Here is a 20,106-nt window from a genome sequence, read left to right as displayed (position 1 = left end):
CCCAGCTTAAGGTTTAAAAAAAGACATTCTAGTGGGTTTTTGTCCTTAAAAACGTTGTGATAGCTGTTCTGTAATACCTGTAGCGTGTGCCTTATTTCTGCTGTTAACCTTCTCTTCTGGCCACTCGATTGTGGGAGCTGTTTGCTTGCAGATTGTTCAACCCCGCTGCACACAGGGAGCACCAATCCACACTGCAACTGCATTTAAGCAGAGGTGCAGCAAAGTTCAGGTGAGCTTTTTCCTTCCCCAGCTTCTCTTTGAAGCCGGTTCGGAAGCTGGCTCAGAAACCAGCGCTGGGGAAAGTGAGAACATTTGCCTGAGCAAACAAGGAGGTGGCACCAAGGGAATCGCACGCTTAGCCGAGATGCTTGGGAATGACTGAGTTGAATATCTCAGGCTGATGCTGAAATACACTGCCAGCCTTGTAGTAGCAGCTGTTTTCCTCAGCAGTGAGATTCCCGTGACTTTGTCTTTGAGGGGCTCCCCATTTAGTTGTGGTTTTCTCTTTGGGGGTATTCGGTCCCGCCGCAGCAGCTTCCTGAACCAGAATGTCACGAGGTTTCTAACCCTGCACTCAGCAGCGTGTGGAAGTGAAGCTTGGCTGCGCTCTTCGTATCCCCCTGCGCCAACTTTTACAAGGTTTCCTTTGATTCTGGAGGCAGCTCCAACCTCCCCAGCTACTGATCCGTGTCTTGGGAGAAATACAACACCGTGTTGTGATGCTGGTAGCAAACCTGCTTTTTTTTTAACGCGTGTAAACAAAATGGGGATGATCCCTACAACGCTTTGCTCACCAGGCAGGTGGCTCTTTGCTCTTCTGCTGCTCCCTGAGCTCAGCATTTTGCTGACAGCCTCCTTGCCCCTACTCCTTTTTCTGGGCTAAGCACAACCTTGGCTAACGCGGGGTTTTCCACCAAAGGATTTTCAGCACCAGCTGATCTGCCTCCTCCTGTTCCCGGACCCTTTGCAGGAGAAGGGAAATGTTTCTGAACCAAGTCTGCTGACAGCGTTGTGGGTGGGAGGAGGACAAAACGAGTAGGTGAAGAACCACATATTTTCACTGGACTTGTACACAAGCGACAGTTTGTTCCCCAGATAAAGGCACGTTTCAGAGTGAAAACCTGAAGAGTGGAAGAGGAGGGGGTTGGGTGTTTTTTTCGTAGGTGTCACAAAAATTCGTGCCCAAAATAAGAGCACCAGGGCTTGCAAGCACGGACTTCTAAAATAGGGATTGTGATGGGCTGAATCCCAGGTGAGTCCCCGTGGTGTCCAGGAGAGTTCTTTTCTTAGCCAGCCAGCCTAAAAGGTGAGATTTCAGTGAAGGAGCGTGTGCCCTGACTTGTGGGGTGTTAAAAGCTCCATGTGAAGAAATATATAGGTAGAAACAACCTGTAGAAACAACCTATATATGTAGAAACAGCCTGAATTATGGCTGGGTAAAACCTTTGGCTGATGAAGACCCAAGTCAAAACTAACCAAAGAGGAGTGGTTCTGTGCTTGGACGGGATAAAGGAAGGCGAAGAAGAGTATTCTGACATGAAATATTGAGGGGATGTTGTGCAACTGGACTTCTCTACTTCATTTATCTATGTTCTGTTTTGTTAGTGTGTGCTCAGAGCAGGTCTTTTGTAAATCCCATGAGCCAAGTGAATTTTTTTGGGGACGAGGAAGCTGGAGGTGCCGGTCAGGGGAGCAGCAAGCACTCAGAGCAGCTTCACTGCTGGCACAGGAAGGCTACCAGCATCCTCCCCTGCTCACACATGGATTCTCCCTTTTTCTTACCCTCCTTTTCCTTTCCGTTGGCTCTGACACTCATCCCTTCATCCTTAAAGGATGAAAAGGACAAAAATGAAAAAATAAAAAAAAATCCCCTTGTATTTTTCAGTTTACTTCAAGAATTTGCGAGGTGGGACTTTGTAATCTCTGCATTAACCCAATTCCTACGACCAAGTTTCTCAGCTTTTGCTGCTCTTCAGATGCAGAAGTGTTGTGTTTCCTTTCAGAGACAGTCCAGGCTGCATTTGTGCCTTGCAGTCATGCCTGCTTTCCTCATTCTTTAAGAACTTGTACTGCTAACACGACTTTGTGCCCAGATCTTTAAAGATCCTAGCGCTTGGCTATCCGGTGATGGAACCGTATAAACTCAAGGCTGAAGGTGCTAACTAGCACACGCCTGGCAAACAAACTGAGACATCCTGTGCTGGAGCTGTGGGAGCAATAAAATCAAGCTCTGTGTGTGCATCTAGACTGAAGATGATCTTCTCAAAGAGCCCAGGACCCAATATATCATCAAAATGGGACCTGGCACAAGAGTCATCTTCCTGGTCGTTGATTCCATTTGTTCCTGGCTGCAGCTCCGGGGGGTGGTTTGCTCTATCAAGTGTGGTTTGTCATGCAAGGTGATGTCATTCACACCACGGCTGGGAGAAAAACTAAAGGCTGATGTTTCTAGGGAAGGGGCTAAGCCATCCCAGTTTTGTCTGCAGTGAAGAAGTGACTCACTGTCAGAATTCAGCCCCGTTTGTTCTCTGTATAATTATTTCCACTTTTTTTTCTTAGGGCAGTGCCGTCCCTTAGCATACTAATTTCTTCTTGCTGTTCCTCTGCATTGAGTTTATGAGAGCTCAGAACGAGTCTAATTTTATCGAGCTCGTTGCCTGCTGCTTGTGAGTCCTGGCAGCCCCCTGCTTTTTCCATTTCCCCCTCCTGCTCCTCCAGCTGTAGCATCAGTATCTACTTAAAGCCCTTCGGAGAGGTCTGTGTGTGTACACTTCAAGTTTTAGCTTGTTCAAAGAACCTCTCAGGCACTTGTCATCCTGACCGTTGTTGCTTCCCCTCCCAACAAATTCCAAGAACTTGGGTACCAAGTGCTTATAAAATACCCTGAGCTGCAAATCAGTTCTTCTAGTTCACGCTAACGTGTTTCATTATTTTCTCTAGGCTCTGTTTTGGATATTATAAAGCACATCGTGGCCAAAGGAGAACACAAGACCGGCGTCCTGGATGAACCCTGTATAGCCACAATCCTCAAGGAGGTGCTGGAGGGGCTGGACTACCTGCATAAAAACGGGCAAATCCACAGGTATTTTACATTTCTCATCATCCTGAAATGCGTGTCACTGAAACAGAGCAGCTGAGCACGTGCACTCTCACCACACAGCCAGCTGTCAGGGTATGAAAAGTGGAAAATAGAGATGGGAGCTTTACTGAAACTGCAAACTTGACTTTCTACACAGTAGCTGCTTCTTTAGGAAAGCCATGAGCAGGGTAAGTTTGGGTAAACTTCAAGATATCTAAAGTTCTTGTACAGAAAACCTCCTTTCAAGGGTCAAGCTCCAGCTACAATGAGTAGTTGTTAGAGCTGGAAAAACTGCAGCTGCTTTTGCTTCTTGCAGCGCTGCAGATCACGAAGAGCACTGCGTAAGAAACGTTGGGCAATTGAATAAAGAGCCCTTCAAGCCTGGTTCTTTTTTTAAGGCTAGCTGCAAAATCAACGTAACAAAATGTAAATTCGGGTAATTACGTTTCGAGGAGATGGAAACAGAATTAGAAGTGAAAAAACTTACTCTGTAGGTAAAAGCCCGCTAACTAATGGCCTGGGATTTGATGGATTGCTGAGACGCGGGTTTCTGTGCTGCTCTGTCATTTGGGAGGTATTTTTAAAGCATGTTTTCCTGTCCCCTGGCGTTTCAAGGTGTGGCGTGCTGTAGAAAGAGAGGATACTAAGTCAGTACGTTCTGCCATTAAAAAATAAAAACGCAATCCTAAGTGTGCACTGAAAATAGAACGTACAGCTTGTGGGGAACATACATCATCCCGGCCCCAGGCTGCTGCTGGGAACAACAGCCTCTTCTTCCCTGGGAATTCGCTGAGCTTGGTCATCTTCTGGTACAATGCCATGATAAGCACTGCTGCTGCTGTGCTGGAATAAGTTTGTCTGCTTGCGAGAGCTGCACAAGAAGAGGTGACTTTATTTTTTTTCTTCAAAACGTTCTTTTAATTAGAAAATCCAAGCGGCATTTATTTCATAGTTTTGGTCAAACCGACTGGTCTTTGTAGATTGTTTGGGGTTAAAACGAACCAGAAGGTTGGAAACGATTTTGGAATCCTTCTTTTCCCTGAAGGAAATCTCAGATTTCAGCTTCCAGCCTCCATTAAAGCTCTGATCTAACAAGGATGGTTGTCTCCACTGAAGGCAGGTTTCATTTCCCGGCTGTTTTAATTATGTTTTCTAGAATTGACTTTGGACAGCCTAGAAAGCTAATAACATAATAGAACATCTTGCTTGCTGAGCACGTGGTCATTTATTGCACGAGTGATTGACAAAACCCTGCTAATGTGTGATTTCCACTCGATTTGCTTGGCTCATCTCGTCTCATGAAACTGAAAAATACATAAGTTAAAGCAGCAGTAACGTGTTAAACCTTAATTTTTTTGTGAAGATGTTGCATGGTGATCTCTATGCTGAAAGAGAGGTGCTTCTCCACAGGCCGTGCTGCAGTGTAAGAGCAGAACTGGTGGTTGTGGTGAGGACTGTACAAAGCATATTCGTGGTTTTTTCCTTCCTGCAGTCAGCAAAAGCGAGATGCTCGCAGGGTTCAGACCGCTTGCTCCGAAGAAAATGTGATTCAGATTGAATCACTCTGCAACGGACTGAATCCAATGTGCTGGGACTGCTCTTGTCCTGCACATTGAAGCATTTTGCTCTTATTTAGTAACGAAATCACCGCGGTTGTTGGAGCCGTGTCCTTGGTGCAGCTTAGGGCTGCTGTTGTGCATCAGCTTCTTTGATCTATTTATTGAGGGCGGCTCCTGCAGTTACTTGTAGGGTGTTTTATTGGAAAAAAGCATTCAGATTACTGCTATACGTGGGAGCAGAGTGATCTGGGGAACTTCTTTCTGCAGAGAAACCCGGAGCAGGGCTAATGCTCGAGGCACGGAAGGGAAGTTGTGCGTGGGCTCCCTACCTGTGCCATGAAGGATGGGTTCCCGATGGGGTTGGCACTAGGCAGGCTCACATGCCTTTGGGGGAGGAAGCACGTTTCCTTTATGGAGTTAATCGTGCTGGCGTGCGTTTTATCCAGATGTGTGTACAGCACCGGGATAAACACAACTTAAAGCTGCACAAGGAGAGGTCCCAGCTGCACCGCATACGAATCTCTGTATGGTTTTCCTATTTTGCCTAACTCGAGGGGTCATAATACTGCTCCTGCCTGATGGGGAACGCAGGTGGGAGCCTCACGGTCTTGCCAGAGATGCTCTCGAGAGGAAGTGTTTAAAATAACTGCGCTTTGGTCCCCGGGGGCAGCTCGGAGCTTCTGTCTCTCAAGGAAACGGCACCAGGGGACGGCTGAGCTGTGGGATCCGGTGTTTGCAGCGCACCTCTGGCCGAAACGAGGTCAGCTGGGAAGGGGCAGAACTGAAGGGCTTCCTTTAACAACCCCAAAGCGAGCAGCAGTCCAGCCAAGCACAGAGTATCTGGGATATTTAATGTCAGGACCCGAATGCTGACCTCAAACAGGGACAGCTCCTTGCTGCTCTAAATCATCCGTCGGACCAGAGGGCGTGTATCTGACAGCAGAGAGGCTCAGTACTTCTGAATTATGTACCACGTTAAATGGGTAAATTAAGTGAACACGTGAAAAACTGGCTTAATGACATTCTGCTGCTGCTGAATCTCACCCGGCCTAAGCTCGTCTTGAACTTAATGCCACTTCCAATTACGGTTTGGGGGAGCTGGCGTCGCGGGGAAGTGTAAATCTGCTGCCTCGGACGGGAGGGTAGCTGGGCGGTATTCTCTAGAGGAGATCCGAAAGCCAAATACGCAGTGAAAGCTTAAATTATAATTTTTTGTTTGCTTTCCTAATTAACAGCCGGAGCGAGGCTGAGCCCTGAATAGCTGCTGTTCAGAGCGTGTCTCCAAAGTGATATTTTTTGGCTTTCATCGTGCAAGGGATGAAAGGAGCAGCACGAGGCCCTGTGGAAAAGGCAGAGGAGAAAGCAGAATAGGTTTTATTTTCATGAACCAGGTAACAAGAACAAATGATCCCCATCACCCCCCCCAGATCAGCACTGCCTCCTCTCTCAGACTGGCAGCTCTGCAGCCCCATTATGGTTTTGTGTCTTCTGGTGATCCCAAGGACCATTTGAAACCCCAGTGACCCTGTTAATGGGTTAACCACTCTGAGTGCTCTGTGTGAAGCCATCCTGCAGGACAGACCCTGCTTGGACACGTTTGTGAAGTCCCCCAGGACCTGTGACACTGCGAGGGGTTGCTGCCAGGCTGATTTTGTCAGGGTGCCTGCAGCAGGTGACACTCAGGGCACATCGAGCCTCTCCCTGCTTGGGATTGGATTCCTCCGTGGTTTTGGGCTCAGCGGGTACCCAGCAGTTTAATGAATGACCTGAAAATAAAAAAACCAAAAAAGCGAAAGCACCCCAGGGGTAGGGTTTATTGTTTCAAGGGGCTCGTTGGAGGGAAGTTCAAAGCTTGTCCAAGTGCTGCTCTTTATGGGCAGCTGACAGCCCTATCACGCCGATTAACTGCTGCAAGGTCTCCGTGTCTTTCTCCCTATTTTTATCTCTGAGCTTATCTCCTGCCCGTGATTAGCCGTTGTGTAACCGAATATTTCGGTCCAGGTGCAGTGATGTATTGCTGGAGTGGTTGTGTATTGTCAGATTCTCCTCTTGCAGCGTAATGGACGTGGTGCTTGTTTTTGTGTATTTTGTGTAAAAACAAAAAAGCTGAGGAAGTTTTTAGGGTCTCATGCACTCGAAATACTGGCAGGGCGGTGATCCAGCTATTAATTTTTTCACTGCTGTACTGTTTGGGGCAGAGAGAGGTGCAACAGCCCATTCGATACACTCAGATCAGCTTGTGCTCCAGTACAGAACCATCTTTTATTTTTATTTATTTATTCCTTTTGATTCTTTATTCTTTTTTAAATCAGTTTGGCGAGCACGGGGACAGCAGGGTGCTGTGGCAGATGTTGCGATGTAGCTTTGAAGAGACCCTGGAAATAATATTCTTGATGTGTCCTTCTGGCAGATGTGTTAGTGAAACCAGAAGAAAACTTCACAGCCCCCCTCCAGCCGGGGCTGTAATCTTTTAGGGAGTGTTTCAGCAGTGAAATTTGGAAAGGAAAGACTGGGGGATAACGGGATGTGGAGCCTTTCCCCTCTAATTGCCAGGTTGATTTATTTTTAAGTCAGGACACCAGTAATTTGGAAACCAGCTCTTGTTCAGCCGTGGGAAGGGGATTGCCCTGATCCGATTGACAGAGGCTGCCGTCTCCTACAGAAACTTGGCACCTCGGAGGTATGGGACTAATACTGTGTCCCCTGAGGCAGAGGAGTGTTGAGCAAAGGGAGGGGAATGAAGGTTTTGACTCCAGACCGGTATTTTGCAATCGTTTTATATTCAGGGGAGTGTGCTTTGGTCTCTTCTCCCTGAAAATAAAGGACGGACAGAAGTAACCTTTAGAGGTGGTGCTTACTAAAAGTTTTGCAGCTTGAATTTATAAACTGTTGAGTAGCCAGAGCGATGGAAATGTTATTCTTGTGCCTGTGGGCTCCTCGGTGGGAAAGCAGAAGAAATGCTCTGGATTGCACTCGGTGATTTTCTCCCCCAAATAAACACCTGGCTGGGCAGCACTGCGAGCACAAAGACCGCTGCATCTCCCCGCTGTGTGCACCGCAGTCCTACTGGGGAGTATTGTGGGGCTTTGGCAAACCAGCGTGCTCTCCTGGTGGCTGTTTCTTCCACTGCATCATCCAGAAATTCATTGTCTTTAAAAAAAAAAAAAAAAAAAAAAAAAAAATCCCTGTGGTTGTAAAGAGAAAATGAGAACCAGATGTAAATCCCAAATCCGCATCCAGCCAGAAACAATAGCTCCCGTGGAGACTGCCTCTATCTGCTTCAAGGAAAACTATCTCAGCCCCGAAGCCTGAAATCTGGCGATCAGAGTTCCTGGGGTGAACGTGGATTTCCTCAGGAAAGCAGGGCCCTGCTGCGGCTCCAGGCTGGCGGCAGCGTGGTTTGAGGGTCCCTTTGCCTGCTTCCATGGGGACACCAAAAGATGGACACTTGCTGCTTGACCCAGGTGCTGCCCCTGGGCTTTTTCACTGCATGCCCTGCCAAAATCACTTTGATTTAGCCTAAAAAAAACCCCAACACACACAAAGTTTTCAGTACAACTGTTAGGAGCTGCGTTAAACGGAGATGGGTTTTTAGGTTTTCTGTCCCCTTTGTTCCATGAAGATAAGAAGTTTGATGCAGAGAGTTCAGGAGGTGGACTTGATGCTCCTTGGGAGTCCCTCCAGCTCAGGTTCTCTGATTTTGGGAAGGAAAGGAGCAGGAGATAGAGTGGGGCGAGCTGTGAAAGGTTCAGCAGCACTTGTAGGTTTGGGTCAGTGAGCCCTACCCGAGCTGCACATTAAACTAGTGTGGTCTCCAGCAGTTCCTGAGTTGTCGGGAGTATTTGGGTTGGACGTGGTTCAGGGGTGGTAATCTTCATTCCTGTCTGCAGCATTAGTTAGAGCAGGAGAAAATGTCGCCCTCGCTTACCTTTTGCCTTTGCAGAACCCCAGTGCCTTCATTTCCTCACAGCCACCCTGTTTGCAACATCTCCCGCCTCTGCTTTTATCTGCTGTGGGTTATTGGGAGTAGGTGACCTGGGACAGGCTCTTCAACATCTCAAAACAGCAGTAGAGAAGTTGTTTAAGTCACTGGTAGTCATCCTTTGTGCAGCAGTGTGTCAAGTGAGTAGCACTCTTCAAAAATTTGGCTTTGAATATTGTTCCCTGTGTCATGCAGGAGCTCCCCTGGCCTTCAGCGATCCCAAAAGCTGCATGCGGGGAGAAGCCTTAAGCCTTTATTCAGGCTACTCCAGTGTCTTCATTCACGTCTTACGCTAAAGCATCAGAAATACTTGAATTGACCGAGTTTGTGTGGTAACGTTAAGCATGCTCCAATTTCTGGTGCAGCTTCATGAAATGTTAACTTTAAGCGTTTACTAAATCAAATCACGTCCCATCTTGCGGAGTCCTTATAAGACTTCAAAGCTGAACGCTTTCAAACGCATTCAAGACAAAACCCCCACATGTCTAGGACAACAAACAGGGAATTGCTGGAGAGAAATCATCGTTTTGTGAAAGTAAGGAAAGCATCACTGAGATGGCCTGGGAGTGTCACGAGGACTGTTTCTACCGGCAGAACTTTGGGTTCTTTGACCACGGGAAGGTCTATGCTACGCCGGGCCTGATGGCACCGAATGGGATGGGCCTCTCTCAGAGAGGGGTAAGGATCTTTGGTCAGGAGTTGGCAGGGCTGATAGATAGGGCTTTAAACTAGAGTCGAAGGGGGAAGGGGCTAAAACCAGGCACGCCGGTGAAGACCTAAGGGATGGTACGCTAGAATCAGAGGGGCTGTGTGCCAGTGAGGTCCTTCGGTTAGATCCACAAGGTGCTGAGTGTAAGGAGATGCACCTGAAATGCTTCTACATGAACGCACGCAGTATGAGGAATAAAATGGATGAGCTAGAAGTCCTGGCCCAGTCCCACAACTACGACATCATCGGCATAAGCGAAACCTGGTGGGATGAGTCCTGTGACTGGGGTGTTGCGATAGATGGTTACAGGCTCTTCAGGAGGGACAGGCAGGGTAGGCGAGGTGGTGGGGTGGCGATGTATGTGAAGCAGGGGCTGGACTGTGTGGAACTCCAGGTCGGCGATGGCAAAGTTGAGAGCCTCTGGGTAAGGATCAAGGGACGAACGAATAAAGGGGATGTCGTTGTGGGAGTCTATTACAGACCGCCTGGCCAGGACGATAGCGCCGATAACTTATTCTTTACAGAACTAAGAGAGGCCTCGAGATTAACTCCCCTTGTCCTTATGGGGGACTTCAACTTGCCAGACGTTAACTGGGAGTGCCACACGGCTGACACGAGCAAGTCCAGGAGGTTCATGAAGCACCTAGATGATAACTTCTTGGTGCAGGTGCTAACGGAGCCAACTAGGAAAGGTGCCCTCCTAGACCTGTTGCTAGAAAACAGAGAGGGTCTGGTGGGAGATGTGGTGATTGGTGGCCGCCTCGGTCATAGCGACCATGAAGTGGTTGAGTTCAAAATTTACGGTGACAGAAGGAAAAGTGCCACCAAAACCTCATCCCTAGATATGGGGAAGGTGGACTTCAGGCTGCTCGGGGAACTAGTCAGCAAGGTCCCCTGGGAAGCTGCTCTTGAAGGCCTTGATGTCCACCAGTGCTGGTCACTCTTTAAGTGATGCCTCCTAGAAGCACAAGATCAGGCAATTCCTAAATACCGCAAGTCAGGCAGGTGCGGCAGGAGGCCGGTGTGGCTGACCAGGAACATTCATGGAGATTAGGCGGAAACAGAGAGTGTTTCGCTACTGGAAGGTAGGGCCAGGTGACATGGAAAGAATACAGGGATGCTGTTCGTGTCTGTAGGAAGAAAATTCGTGTGGCTAAAGCACACCTAGAGTTGAAGCTGGCTGTGTCTGTGAGAGAAAATAAAAAGGGTTTTTTTAGATATGTGAATGGAAAAAGGAGAACTAAAGAATACATAGGGCCGCTCCTTGACAGGGAAGGTCTTCTCACAGACGATGACACAGGCAAAGCAGAGACGCTTAACGCCTTCTTTGCCTCTGTCTTCAATGCCGATGATGGGCTTCGGGACCCAGGGTGCCCCGAGCTGGAGGACCGGGACGGTGGGGATGACAAACTCCCAACCGACCCTGAACGTGTGCGGGATCTGCTACTCCACCTGGATCCCTACAAGTCCATGGGTCCGGATGGGATTCATCCCCGGGTGCTGAAGGAGCTGGCGGACGTCATCGCGGAACCTCTCTCAATTATTTTTCAATGATCCTGGGAGTCTGGAGAGGTCCCGGTAGACTGGAAGCTGGCAAATGTTGTGTCGATTTTCAAGAAGGGTCAGAAAGAAGACCCTAGCAATTACAGGCCTGTCAGTCTCACATCAGTGCCTGGTAAAATCATGGAGAAGATGGTTCTCGAACGTATTGAGGCGCACCTGGGGGACAAAGCAGTCATTGGTCCCAGCCAGCATGGGTTTGTGAAGGGTAGGTCCTGCCTAACTAACCTGATTTCCTTTTATGATAAGATCACCCGTATGGTGGACCAAGGGAAACCAGCTGATGTGATTTTTTTGGACTTCAGCAAGGCTTTTTGACACGGTTTCCCATAGGATCCTACTGGACAAAATGTCCACCATACAGCTAAATAAAAACATCATACGATGGGTGAGCAATTGGCTAACGGGCAGGGCCCAAAGGGTTATGGTAAATGGGGCTGCGTCAGGCTGGCGGGCGGTCACCAGTGGGGTCCGTCAAGGCTCCATTTTAGGGCCGGTACTTTTCAATATTTTTATAAACGATCTGGATGTAGGAATAGAAGGCATTTTGAGCAAGTTTGCTGATGACACCAAACTTGGAGGAGTTGTGGACTCGAATGAGGGTGGAAAGGCCTTGCAGAGGGATCTGGATAGGTTGGAGAGCTGGGCGATCGCCAACCGCATGAAGTTCAATAAGAGCAAGTGCCGGGTCCTGCACCTGGGACGGGGAAACCCTGGCTGCACGTACAGACTGGGCGATGAGACGCTGGAGAGCAGCCTAGAAGAGAGGGATCTGGGGGTCGTGGTAGACAGCAAGTTGAATATGAGCCAGCAGTGTGCCCTGGCAGCCAGGAGGGCCAACCGTGTCCTGGGGTGCATCAAGCACGGCATCGCTAGCAGGTCGAGGGAGGTGATTGTCCCGCTCTACTCTGCGCTGGTGCGGCCTCACCTCGAGTACTGTGTGCAGTTCTGGGCACCACAGTATAAAAAGGACATGAAACTGTTGGAGAGTGTCCAGAGGAGGGCTACGAAGATGGTGAAAGGCCTGGAGGGGAAGACGTACGAGGAACGGCTGAGGGCACTGGGCCTGTTCAGCCTGGAGAAGAGGAGGCTGAGGGGAGACCTCATCGCAGTCTACAACTTCCTCGTAAGGGGGTGTCGAGAGGCAGGAGACCTTTTCTCCATTAACACCAGCGACAGGACCCGCAGGAATGGGGTTAAGCTGAGGCAGGGGAAATTTAGGCTTGACATCAGGAGGGGGTTCTTCACAGAGAGGGTGGTTGCACACTGGAACAGGCTCCCCAGGGAAGTGGTCACTGCACCGAGCCTGACTGAATTTAAGAAGAGATTGGACTGTGCACTTAGTCACATGGTCTGAACTTGGGTAGACCTGTGCGGTGTCAAGAGTTGGACTTGATGATCCTTAAGGGTCCCTTCCAACTCAGGATATTCTATGATTCTATGATTCTACTAAAAGGTGACTTTACAATGGAAACTCACCCCATTTTTAACTGCCTTAACTTTCAAAGTGGGATGAAATAAGGAGATCTTTCCTCTAAAATCATCTTATTCTGGGTTGTGGAGCAGAAAGTCAAAGGGGCATGTCTCCTGCCAGCCCTGTGTGTCTCGGATTTCTCCCTTCTCCATTACCTACCGATGCTGGTGGCTGTGTGTATAGCTACACACCCTGCTTCTCCTCCCCGCTGCCGTCCTTCCAGAGGAAGTCGGCTCAGGAAATAGAAGGGCTGAGGAGGTGAATTTATGGGAGAAATCCCAAATCTCCTGTGCTTGTGTGACGCCACCAAACAGCGATGTGCAGCAGGGCAAGTTCGTGAAACATCCTCAGGAGGAAGAAGCAGGGCTGTGGAGGTTTCTGTGATTAGATCATCTCGGTGCTTGGTGGCAGGGCGAGGTGTAGTGCTTGCACCATTTCTTCATGTTCCTGAAGGCGCCGATCTGTCCTGAAAGACTTCTGAAGGTTAGTTTTCTGCCCCTGCACCGAGGAGTGGTTCAGCTTGAACGCTGATGCTGGGCTTCAGGCACGGCAGTGGGAGGCAAAGACCGAGGCAGACAGGATCTGTCACCGCACCACACCTCTGTTTTAACCATCACACGGCTCGTAAGCACGTGGGAAGAGAAGGAAAACCATCAAAGTTGGCACAGGAGCAAGAGGCGTAAGCTGGACATCATCCTTTGAGATAAAGGCGAGTTGCAGCCATTGTGATAACGGCGTTTGACACGGCGAGGCAGTAAGTGATGTGGCACTCTTCACCCCACGCTGTCTGCCTTTGTCAGCCTCGTGCTGACTTAGCTCAACGTTTTCTGTCCTGCCTCAGCATCTTGCAAGTCCTCGGAGCTATTCGGCTCGCCAAGATGACAGCCCAGATTTCAGGAACATCTCCAGCAGCTTGCTTCGCTGCGCTCCCCCATGTCTGAGCCGAAGCAGTGACTTAACCTGAAGTGAATCGGGCTTCTGAGTCATGGCTCCTGGGACCCCAAACCGTGGATTTCAAGCAGCAGCCCACTTCTGCAGCACTGGAGGGGAAAAGTCCTCTTACCAATGCGAATTGGAGGCTTTAAAAATACTTCTAACGTGTATGAGACTTGAAATAAATCCTGGGTTTCCCTACGAGCTCTCAGCCTCCCCGCTGCTGCAGGTGGGTGCAGGGAGGAGCAGGACGCTGCTCTGCCCGCTCCGTGCTGCTGGAAGCCCTCTGGCATTGGGATATCTTCCCAAATCCACCCCTGCGGAACTCAGTACCGCACCGTGCAGGTCAGTAATTGCATCTCACCTGGAAGTTTAATACTTCAGGCTCACCCCTAGGGCAGGGCAATATTAGTGAGCGTGGCTTTGCTGAGCGAGAACGGGAGAGCTCTGACTTCCAGCGCTTCCAACACACTTGTCTCAAACGTCTCCTACGTGAAGCTGAACGCGTTGGCTTTGGGGAGCATAAAAATCCTGCTGTGCCAAGCCTCGTTGCCATTTTGCAGCGCTGTCTCGAGTGATAAGGCGCCTCCTGTAACTGTTTGTGTCCTGCCTTGCAAGGCAAGGGGAAGAGGTAACGTAGGTAACAGCACTGAAACCAGTCAGGTGGTTGATTGTGGGGAGAGAACGGTGCTCTTTGGTGTATAACACCCCAAATTGCTTTGTGTTTAACAAAGCAGAGAGCCTGTCCTGGAAGCATTTTGCAAATTACTCGGAATAACGTTGGCTGCAGCAATGGGTTGCATCCATAAATGCCGAGTTGCTCATTACCGGTAACAGAAAGCAGTAATTCTTCTATCTCGCACCTTTTTTTTTTTTTTTAAATGAAACTTGGCAGGACCAGCCGCGCCTCCTTCATGCCAAATTACGCGCTGCGGAGTTCAGCCCGTGAACGTTTCTGGGTGCAGTTGATGTAAATCACATCCAATGGGCAGATGACTCACGGCCGCGCTGACAGCCAGCACCGCGTCCTAGAGGCACATACAGGCAGCTTAGAAGAGAAGGCACAGCAAGGCTTCATAAACAGGGCTTTTTTTTTTCCTTTTTCCCCTTCACTTTGCAGTTTTCTTTTTGCTGCTGGGCTGCAGGAGTCCTGGCATGCCACGCTTCGCTCAGGTCCCTTACACATCCTGCATTTTCAGCGGCCTTACGTTGCTGTCGCAGTTGTAACTCTTGAAGAAGACTTCTGAGCACAAGCCAAGCGAATCCTTTCTGATTTCCAAACAATATGAAGAGAGTTATTCAAAAAGCAATAACTTGTCATGCTCCGTTGCTTTGCTGGCAAATTCTTCGAAGTCTGTGCTGCGGGGTTGTGCTGCGTACACCGGGCCTGCAGGCTCTCAGCTGGCTGCTGGAAATGTCATGCTCCATTTCGGGGCAGCAAGTCTGCCTTTAACCCTAACGTCCCTGCAGTGACAACACCGGGACAGTGCCAAGAAGGCAGAGCTGATCGCTAAGGATTTTAAGGGATCGGGTGGGCTTTTCATAGAGGAAACAAGCCCATTAGGATGTGGTTTCCAATCTGATTTTTTCTCCTGTCTGTTGAAAAATGAAATGGGGGCTGCATGGAAGTGCTACACTTGCAACTGGAGAGCATCCCCACGTTGCCTTCCAGGTCTCTTGTAGCTGGATGCTGATTTTGCTGGATCAGGGATCAATTTTGTTTATACAGCACCAAATGCCTGCGGCCCAGCCCCAGCCTGGAGGCGTTGATGTGATGCAAGTGAAACCGTAAGGTTGGGTAGCTCTGGGAAGCTGAACCAGTTCAGAATGCAAACGAGGAGAGGAGGCATTTCTGCCCTGCTGGGAAACCTTTCAAGGCTGAGGTGGTGGAGAATCAGGATTTGCACTGGAGGGAGTCCAAACCCTTCTTCCCTGTTGGCATGAAGTGCATGGTAAATAAAAACAAAGTCAGGATTTTGGGGAAGGGCTCCTGGAGGCATTAGGAGAGAGGAAGGCGGCAGCAGCGGAGTGGGAACATCCCGAATGATGGGTGCGCTTGTTAAGCTACTGAAAAGAAAACATTTGCTCCAGCCTTCTGTAACTTCATCTAAAACGTGATATAATTCCTGCTTCCCGTTTCCAGTTCGGTAATTATGCCCGAGGCACACGGTTTACTCCGAGCCTGTCAGCCCAGGACAGGGGCATTGCCACGCCAGTAGGAACTGCCTTCAGACTCCTGGACTTGGCAGTAACCGTGGCCTGGAGGGACTAACACGTCTCACTATTCAACAGGTGAATTTCTGAGCATCTCCTGGAGAGGATAAACAGGAAACCACTATTCCCTCTCCCCTCCTCATTGCTTTAAACTTAATTAATTTGTCTTAAGGATGGTTTTAAGGTGCCTAATTGGAGGGTCCCCACGTGCTGCTGCCTGATGGTCTGCCGTGGCTGCAGCTCCCAGCTGCGGGAGGAGAATGTGGAAAATGGGCAGGTCTCGGGGTGACCAGCAGGGATTTCTTTTAGGTTTGGTTATTCCCGTGGCACCGTCACATCTCCTTCCTGCTTTGAAGCCCATTCTGCATTTAAATCAGCTCCGGGAGGCTGTCTCCCCATACAACCTCAGTGTTTCCCTGCATTTCTATCTATGTTTTCTTCATCATTAAATCAAGTATTTTTCCTCTCCTTTTACATTTGTGCCTCAGCTATGAATTAGGCCCCTCGGATGGTCCCTGCTGGCAGGAGGTGTGCGTTTGGCAGGGCTTGAAATGCTGCTTTGAAGGCTGAAGTCAGCTCGCAGCGCTGCTTTGCTGTTAAAACCGTCTTCTCTGGCCCTTACAGAGAGGAATTTTTATTCCCTTTTGTCCTGCTCCGTGCAGGGGGGGACTCTCCCCATGCCAATATCTTCCTCTGGATATTGGGAGGAACCGAGCAGGCCCAAATGGTGGAGAGGATGTGTTGAAAATTACCCTGGCAGCAGCCCAGGTGTCCTCGGACGCCAGGAAGGAGGAGACCTCGGGGATGCTTTGGCCAGGCCATCGTGCCAGTTCTGCGCTCATGGTGCACAAGGGAGGAGAGAAAAGTAACTCCTGCCTTTTTCTGCACAAGGATTTGGGATATTTGTAGGAGGTGGGGGGAGAATGTGCTTTTTTAAATTATTTTTTTCCATTTTTTCCCCTCCTTTCTCCATGCAGATTAATGCGAGGTGCGTGGTGAAATGTTATTTCGCTGCTGCCTCCGTTCCCCAGGCGGGTGCTTTGCTCGCAGCCCTCCCGGTGTGTGTCTGCACAGGGTCTGCGTGCTTTGGATGCAAAGTTAGAGGTCGTGCAGGTGCTGAAGGTATAAAGCTGCTTCACTTGGCTTGGACTGCCTCCTGTAAGGCCAGAACCAGGTGCTGCTTCCAGAAAAATAGCTAAATCAAGAACCTGGGACAAACCACTTGGTTTGCTGGATTTTTTTTTTTTTTTTGTGTTAGGGAACTTTCTGTTAATTTTTTTTTCACTCTCTTTGTATCCATAGCTCTTAAAATGCTCCTAGCTATAAATAACGAGGAGACCACTTAACATCTGCTGAAGTTACAGCTGGTGCTAAGTGCCTGCTGCTTCTGCGGGACTCGAAGCGAGAGGTGCTAATGCAGGAGAAATAACGAAGTTGGATGACATTTTTGTTGGGTGAAGGACAGGTTTAATGAGTTCCACTTAACCGCTGCTTTATCTTTCCGCAGGGATGTGAAAGCAGGAAATATTCTTCTCGGAGAAGATGGCTCAGTGCAAATTGCAGGTAACTTTTTCCTAATCACTCTGAGAAAGCTTTGGGCATAGCCGTGCGTCTGAAGAAATGGTTGAATGGGCAAACCTATGTGGAGATGTTAGCTTCAAGAAGCCTCGCAGTTGGTTTATTTTTAATAAAATAAGAATTTTGCATGTTGATATCTTAAACTACTGATTTTTGGTGCAATGAGTGCCAGCGTGATTAAATCCTTTGGCTGGTGGGGCAAAGTGAACATCCTGGAAGCAGCCACGTGGGGAGCTCAGCTGCCGGATCCGGGGACAGAGCTGAGAGGTGTGAAACCCCCTGGTGTGTGTCTGCGCCTGGACCTTGGTACGAGGGGCATGGATTTTCCACTAGGAGGCAGGATGGGTTGCGCTGCAAAGTTTTTGAAGGGTATTTTAAGGTTTTCCCATAATGGGGCCAAGATTTAGGGTTTGGAATCGTACAGAATGCTAGATTATATGCAGGGAGAGGCTGTAAATAGCTGCTGCATTAGAGCAATGCCATGTTATTCTAGCGTTTCAGCCAGCCCAGGAGAAAGCTGCTTGTGTTTCTCTTCCACAAGGGTGCCAGGGCATGACTGTTTAATTAAGGTTTTTATTAAGGTGCTAGGTGCCTTTTCGTGTATTTTTGTCCGCCAAATAATGTTTAGTTGATGGGTAATTTTAAGGCTGACTTAAAACCTCATAATAACTCTCACAAAACCTCTTGCTTTGCCTTTGTGAATTTTAAAGGGTTTAATTTATTCGGGATTTGGGGATATTCCCCTGAACCGAGCTGTCTACTGGTGGTTTATATGCGCAACGCTTAAATGATGAAATCCTTCTCTCTGCATATTCTGTGAAAGCAACCCAGCGAGATGTGCAAAGTTCCCTTTTTGAAATTTTTGCTCTGCATAAACATGCAGGAGGAGTAATTCTGTAATCTTCCCTGCCACCAAGTAGGAAAACTGAACTCCACCGAGGTCAACAAGTTCGCGGCAGCGCCAGGAAGCGCTTCAAGTTCTGTGACAGCAGCCGATGGCTTGAAAGAAACAAAAATAAATGAATGGCCGAACGCTAGAGAGGAGCCTGATGTGGGCAAACCGTGAACATTTTTTTTCTGTGGGAATTTCTAACACGTCAGCTTCCTTTCCTCCCGACCCGGGATGAAATAGCAAAGATTCTCGTGGATTTTTTTGAGGAGGGGAAAAAAAAATGCTGGGAGCAAGCCAGCCCAAATAAAAGGAGTTTTGTTTCGACACGATCAAAGCACCCGCCTTTGACAAGCTCAATGAAATTTTATGAATAATTTGGTCACTAATTGGCTGCCTCAATTATCATCCGGATGACATCACCGCATTCCCATGGAAGGAATGTATTGAAGTTTCGCTGGAAAGTTACACCACCAGGGGAGAAAAAAAAACCTTGATCAGCTGTGGAACGAAGCCTGAGGTTAAGAGTAAATGGGGCACCTCCCTTGGAGGCGCTGGCCTGCTGCACGTAAAAAATGCAAATAGTTTAGTAGGAAAAAATGACTTCAGCGCTTTATAATGGATCCTTTCCCTTTTGTTCCTGTATCAAAGCTGCCTGAAGCTACCCGGAGTAGTGGGGAGAAGTTCTCCTTTAGTGTTTGGCCTTTGCACGCTCCTGTTCCTGTGTGCTCGCTGCTGCTTGACACAATTTGTGTCTGAAGAAATGTGCATCCTAAATGTAAGGAATGCAAATCCTAAACTGCATATCCTTTGAAACCAAAGAGCTGCTTTTAGGAAGGTTCATAGAAACCGCCTGACCCGTGATGGAGGAAACCCCGCTGCTGCACTGTGCCTCCACAACACGGCGGTGGTTTTACTTCACGTAAGGCACACTGGGGAGCCTTCCCTGCACACGATTCATGGCAGCAATCTTGCTGCAGTGTTACACAATTCTGTTTGTGCTCCCTGGAAGCTAAAAGGCTCTTTTGCTGATACGGGCTGGTAAGGCTGAGCAGAAGAAGCGAGGTGATGAAGGTGTGCCTGACTGCGCTCAGGTCCTGCTTGCACTTCTGAGCTGAGGGATGCACTTTGGCTGTGAAACCACTTCAGCAGCACCCGGAGGTTGTGGCTGGTGCAGGCAGCGTGCTGGAGGAGCAATCTCTCAGTTCAGAGGCGTTTGCTCCAAGTCCGAGTTCTAAAAATTCCTCTAATGGCCTGCACAAACACCCAGCTCAAAGCTCCTCCCCGGCTCCTAGGACTTGGTATTTTTATTCATGACTATTTTTAACTCTGCTCCTTTTCAAAATGTGCAGCCACTGAACCAGGGCATAAAACTGCCTGCAGCAGGTACCGCTGCCCACCCAGACCTGAGCTAAAGCTGCTCCCTTATCCGAAATCACTTCTTTTCGATTTTTTTTTTTCCAAGGGCACTGCTTTGGGCTTGTGGCTTGGCACCAAGCTTTTGGAGCCTGTTACGATCCCGAGCGTATCGCTTTCTCGGCTTGGAGTGTTTCCTCGCCCGCTGAATTAATCTGTCCTCTCACGAGCTGGACTTTTCTTTCCCAGATACCATTGTTCTGGGCCATGCTGGCGGTGCTTGCAGTGTAAATGGAGATAGCTGCGTGCTTTTGTGCTCCATGGCAATTACTGTATTATTTTTTTTTAATCAGAACACAAAACCTCTGTGCCCTGGCATTTACTGGCTCCGCGGAGTCTAAAGACTTGCGTGGGTAAAAACATTCCTGCCGACACAAACTGCATCGCTTCCAGTCCTGCAGCGTAAAGCAGGAGGCTTCCTCTCCCAGCCAGGAAGGTTTCATAGTCGTGAGCTTATTGAGCTGTGCAGGTCCTGTGGGTTATTGCGAGACAGAGCAACAGGCTCTCGGTAGCCTGGGATGGATGGGAGAGGAGGCACGCTCTGCCAAGGTGCAGGTGAGAACCACGCAGGCGTCATGTTAGCATCCTGCTGAGCCTGGGTGCAAAACAATTCCTTTTTTCCTGATTTTAGTCCCTGGGATGTCCAACGATACTGTCAAATACTCGCTCACCTGCAATTTCCAGGCGTTGCCTGGTGGCTGGAGGAGATGGAG

General features: G+C 48.9%; 1 protein-coding gene across 1 annotated transcript in view; it reads left to right on the top strand.

Annotated features, from left to right (window-relative positions):
• Positions 1–20,106, top strand: part of OXSR1 (oxidative stress responsive kinase 1) — a 70,007-nt gene that overhangs the window by 21,107 nt on the left and 28,794 nt on the right. Inside the window, exons 4-5 of the mRNA XM_072033866.1 lie at positions 2,941–3,082; positions 17,018–17,073. Of these exons, the coding sequence (XP_071889967.1) occupies positions 2,941–3,082; positions 17,018–17,073 (198 nt within the window). The remainder of the gene's footprint in view (positions 1–2,940; positions 3,083–17,017; positions 17,074–20,106) is intronic.

This window comes from Anas platyrhynchos, chromosome 2 (genome assembly GCF_047663525.1).
Source record: "Anas platyrhynchos isolate ZD024472 breed Pekin duck chromosome 2, IASCAAS_PekinDuck_T2T, whole genome shotgun sequence".
NCBI lineage: Eukaryota > Metazoa > Chordata > Aves > Anseriformes > Anatidae > Anas > Anas platyrhynchos.
Note: the sequence above shows the minus strand (reverse complement) of the source record. Positions and strands in the feature narration are given on the sequence as shown.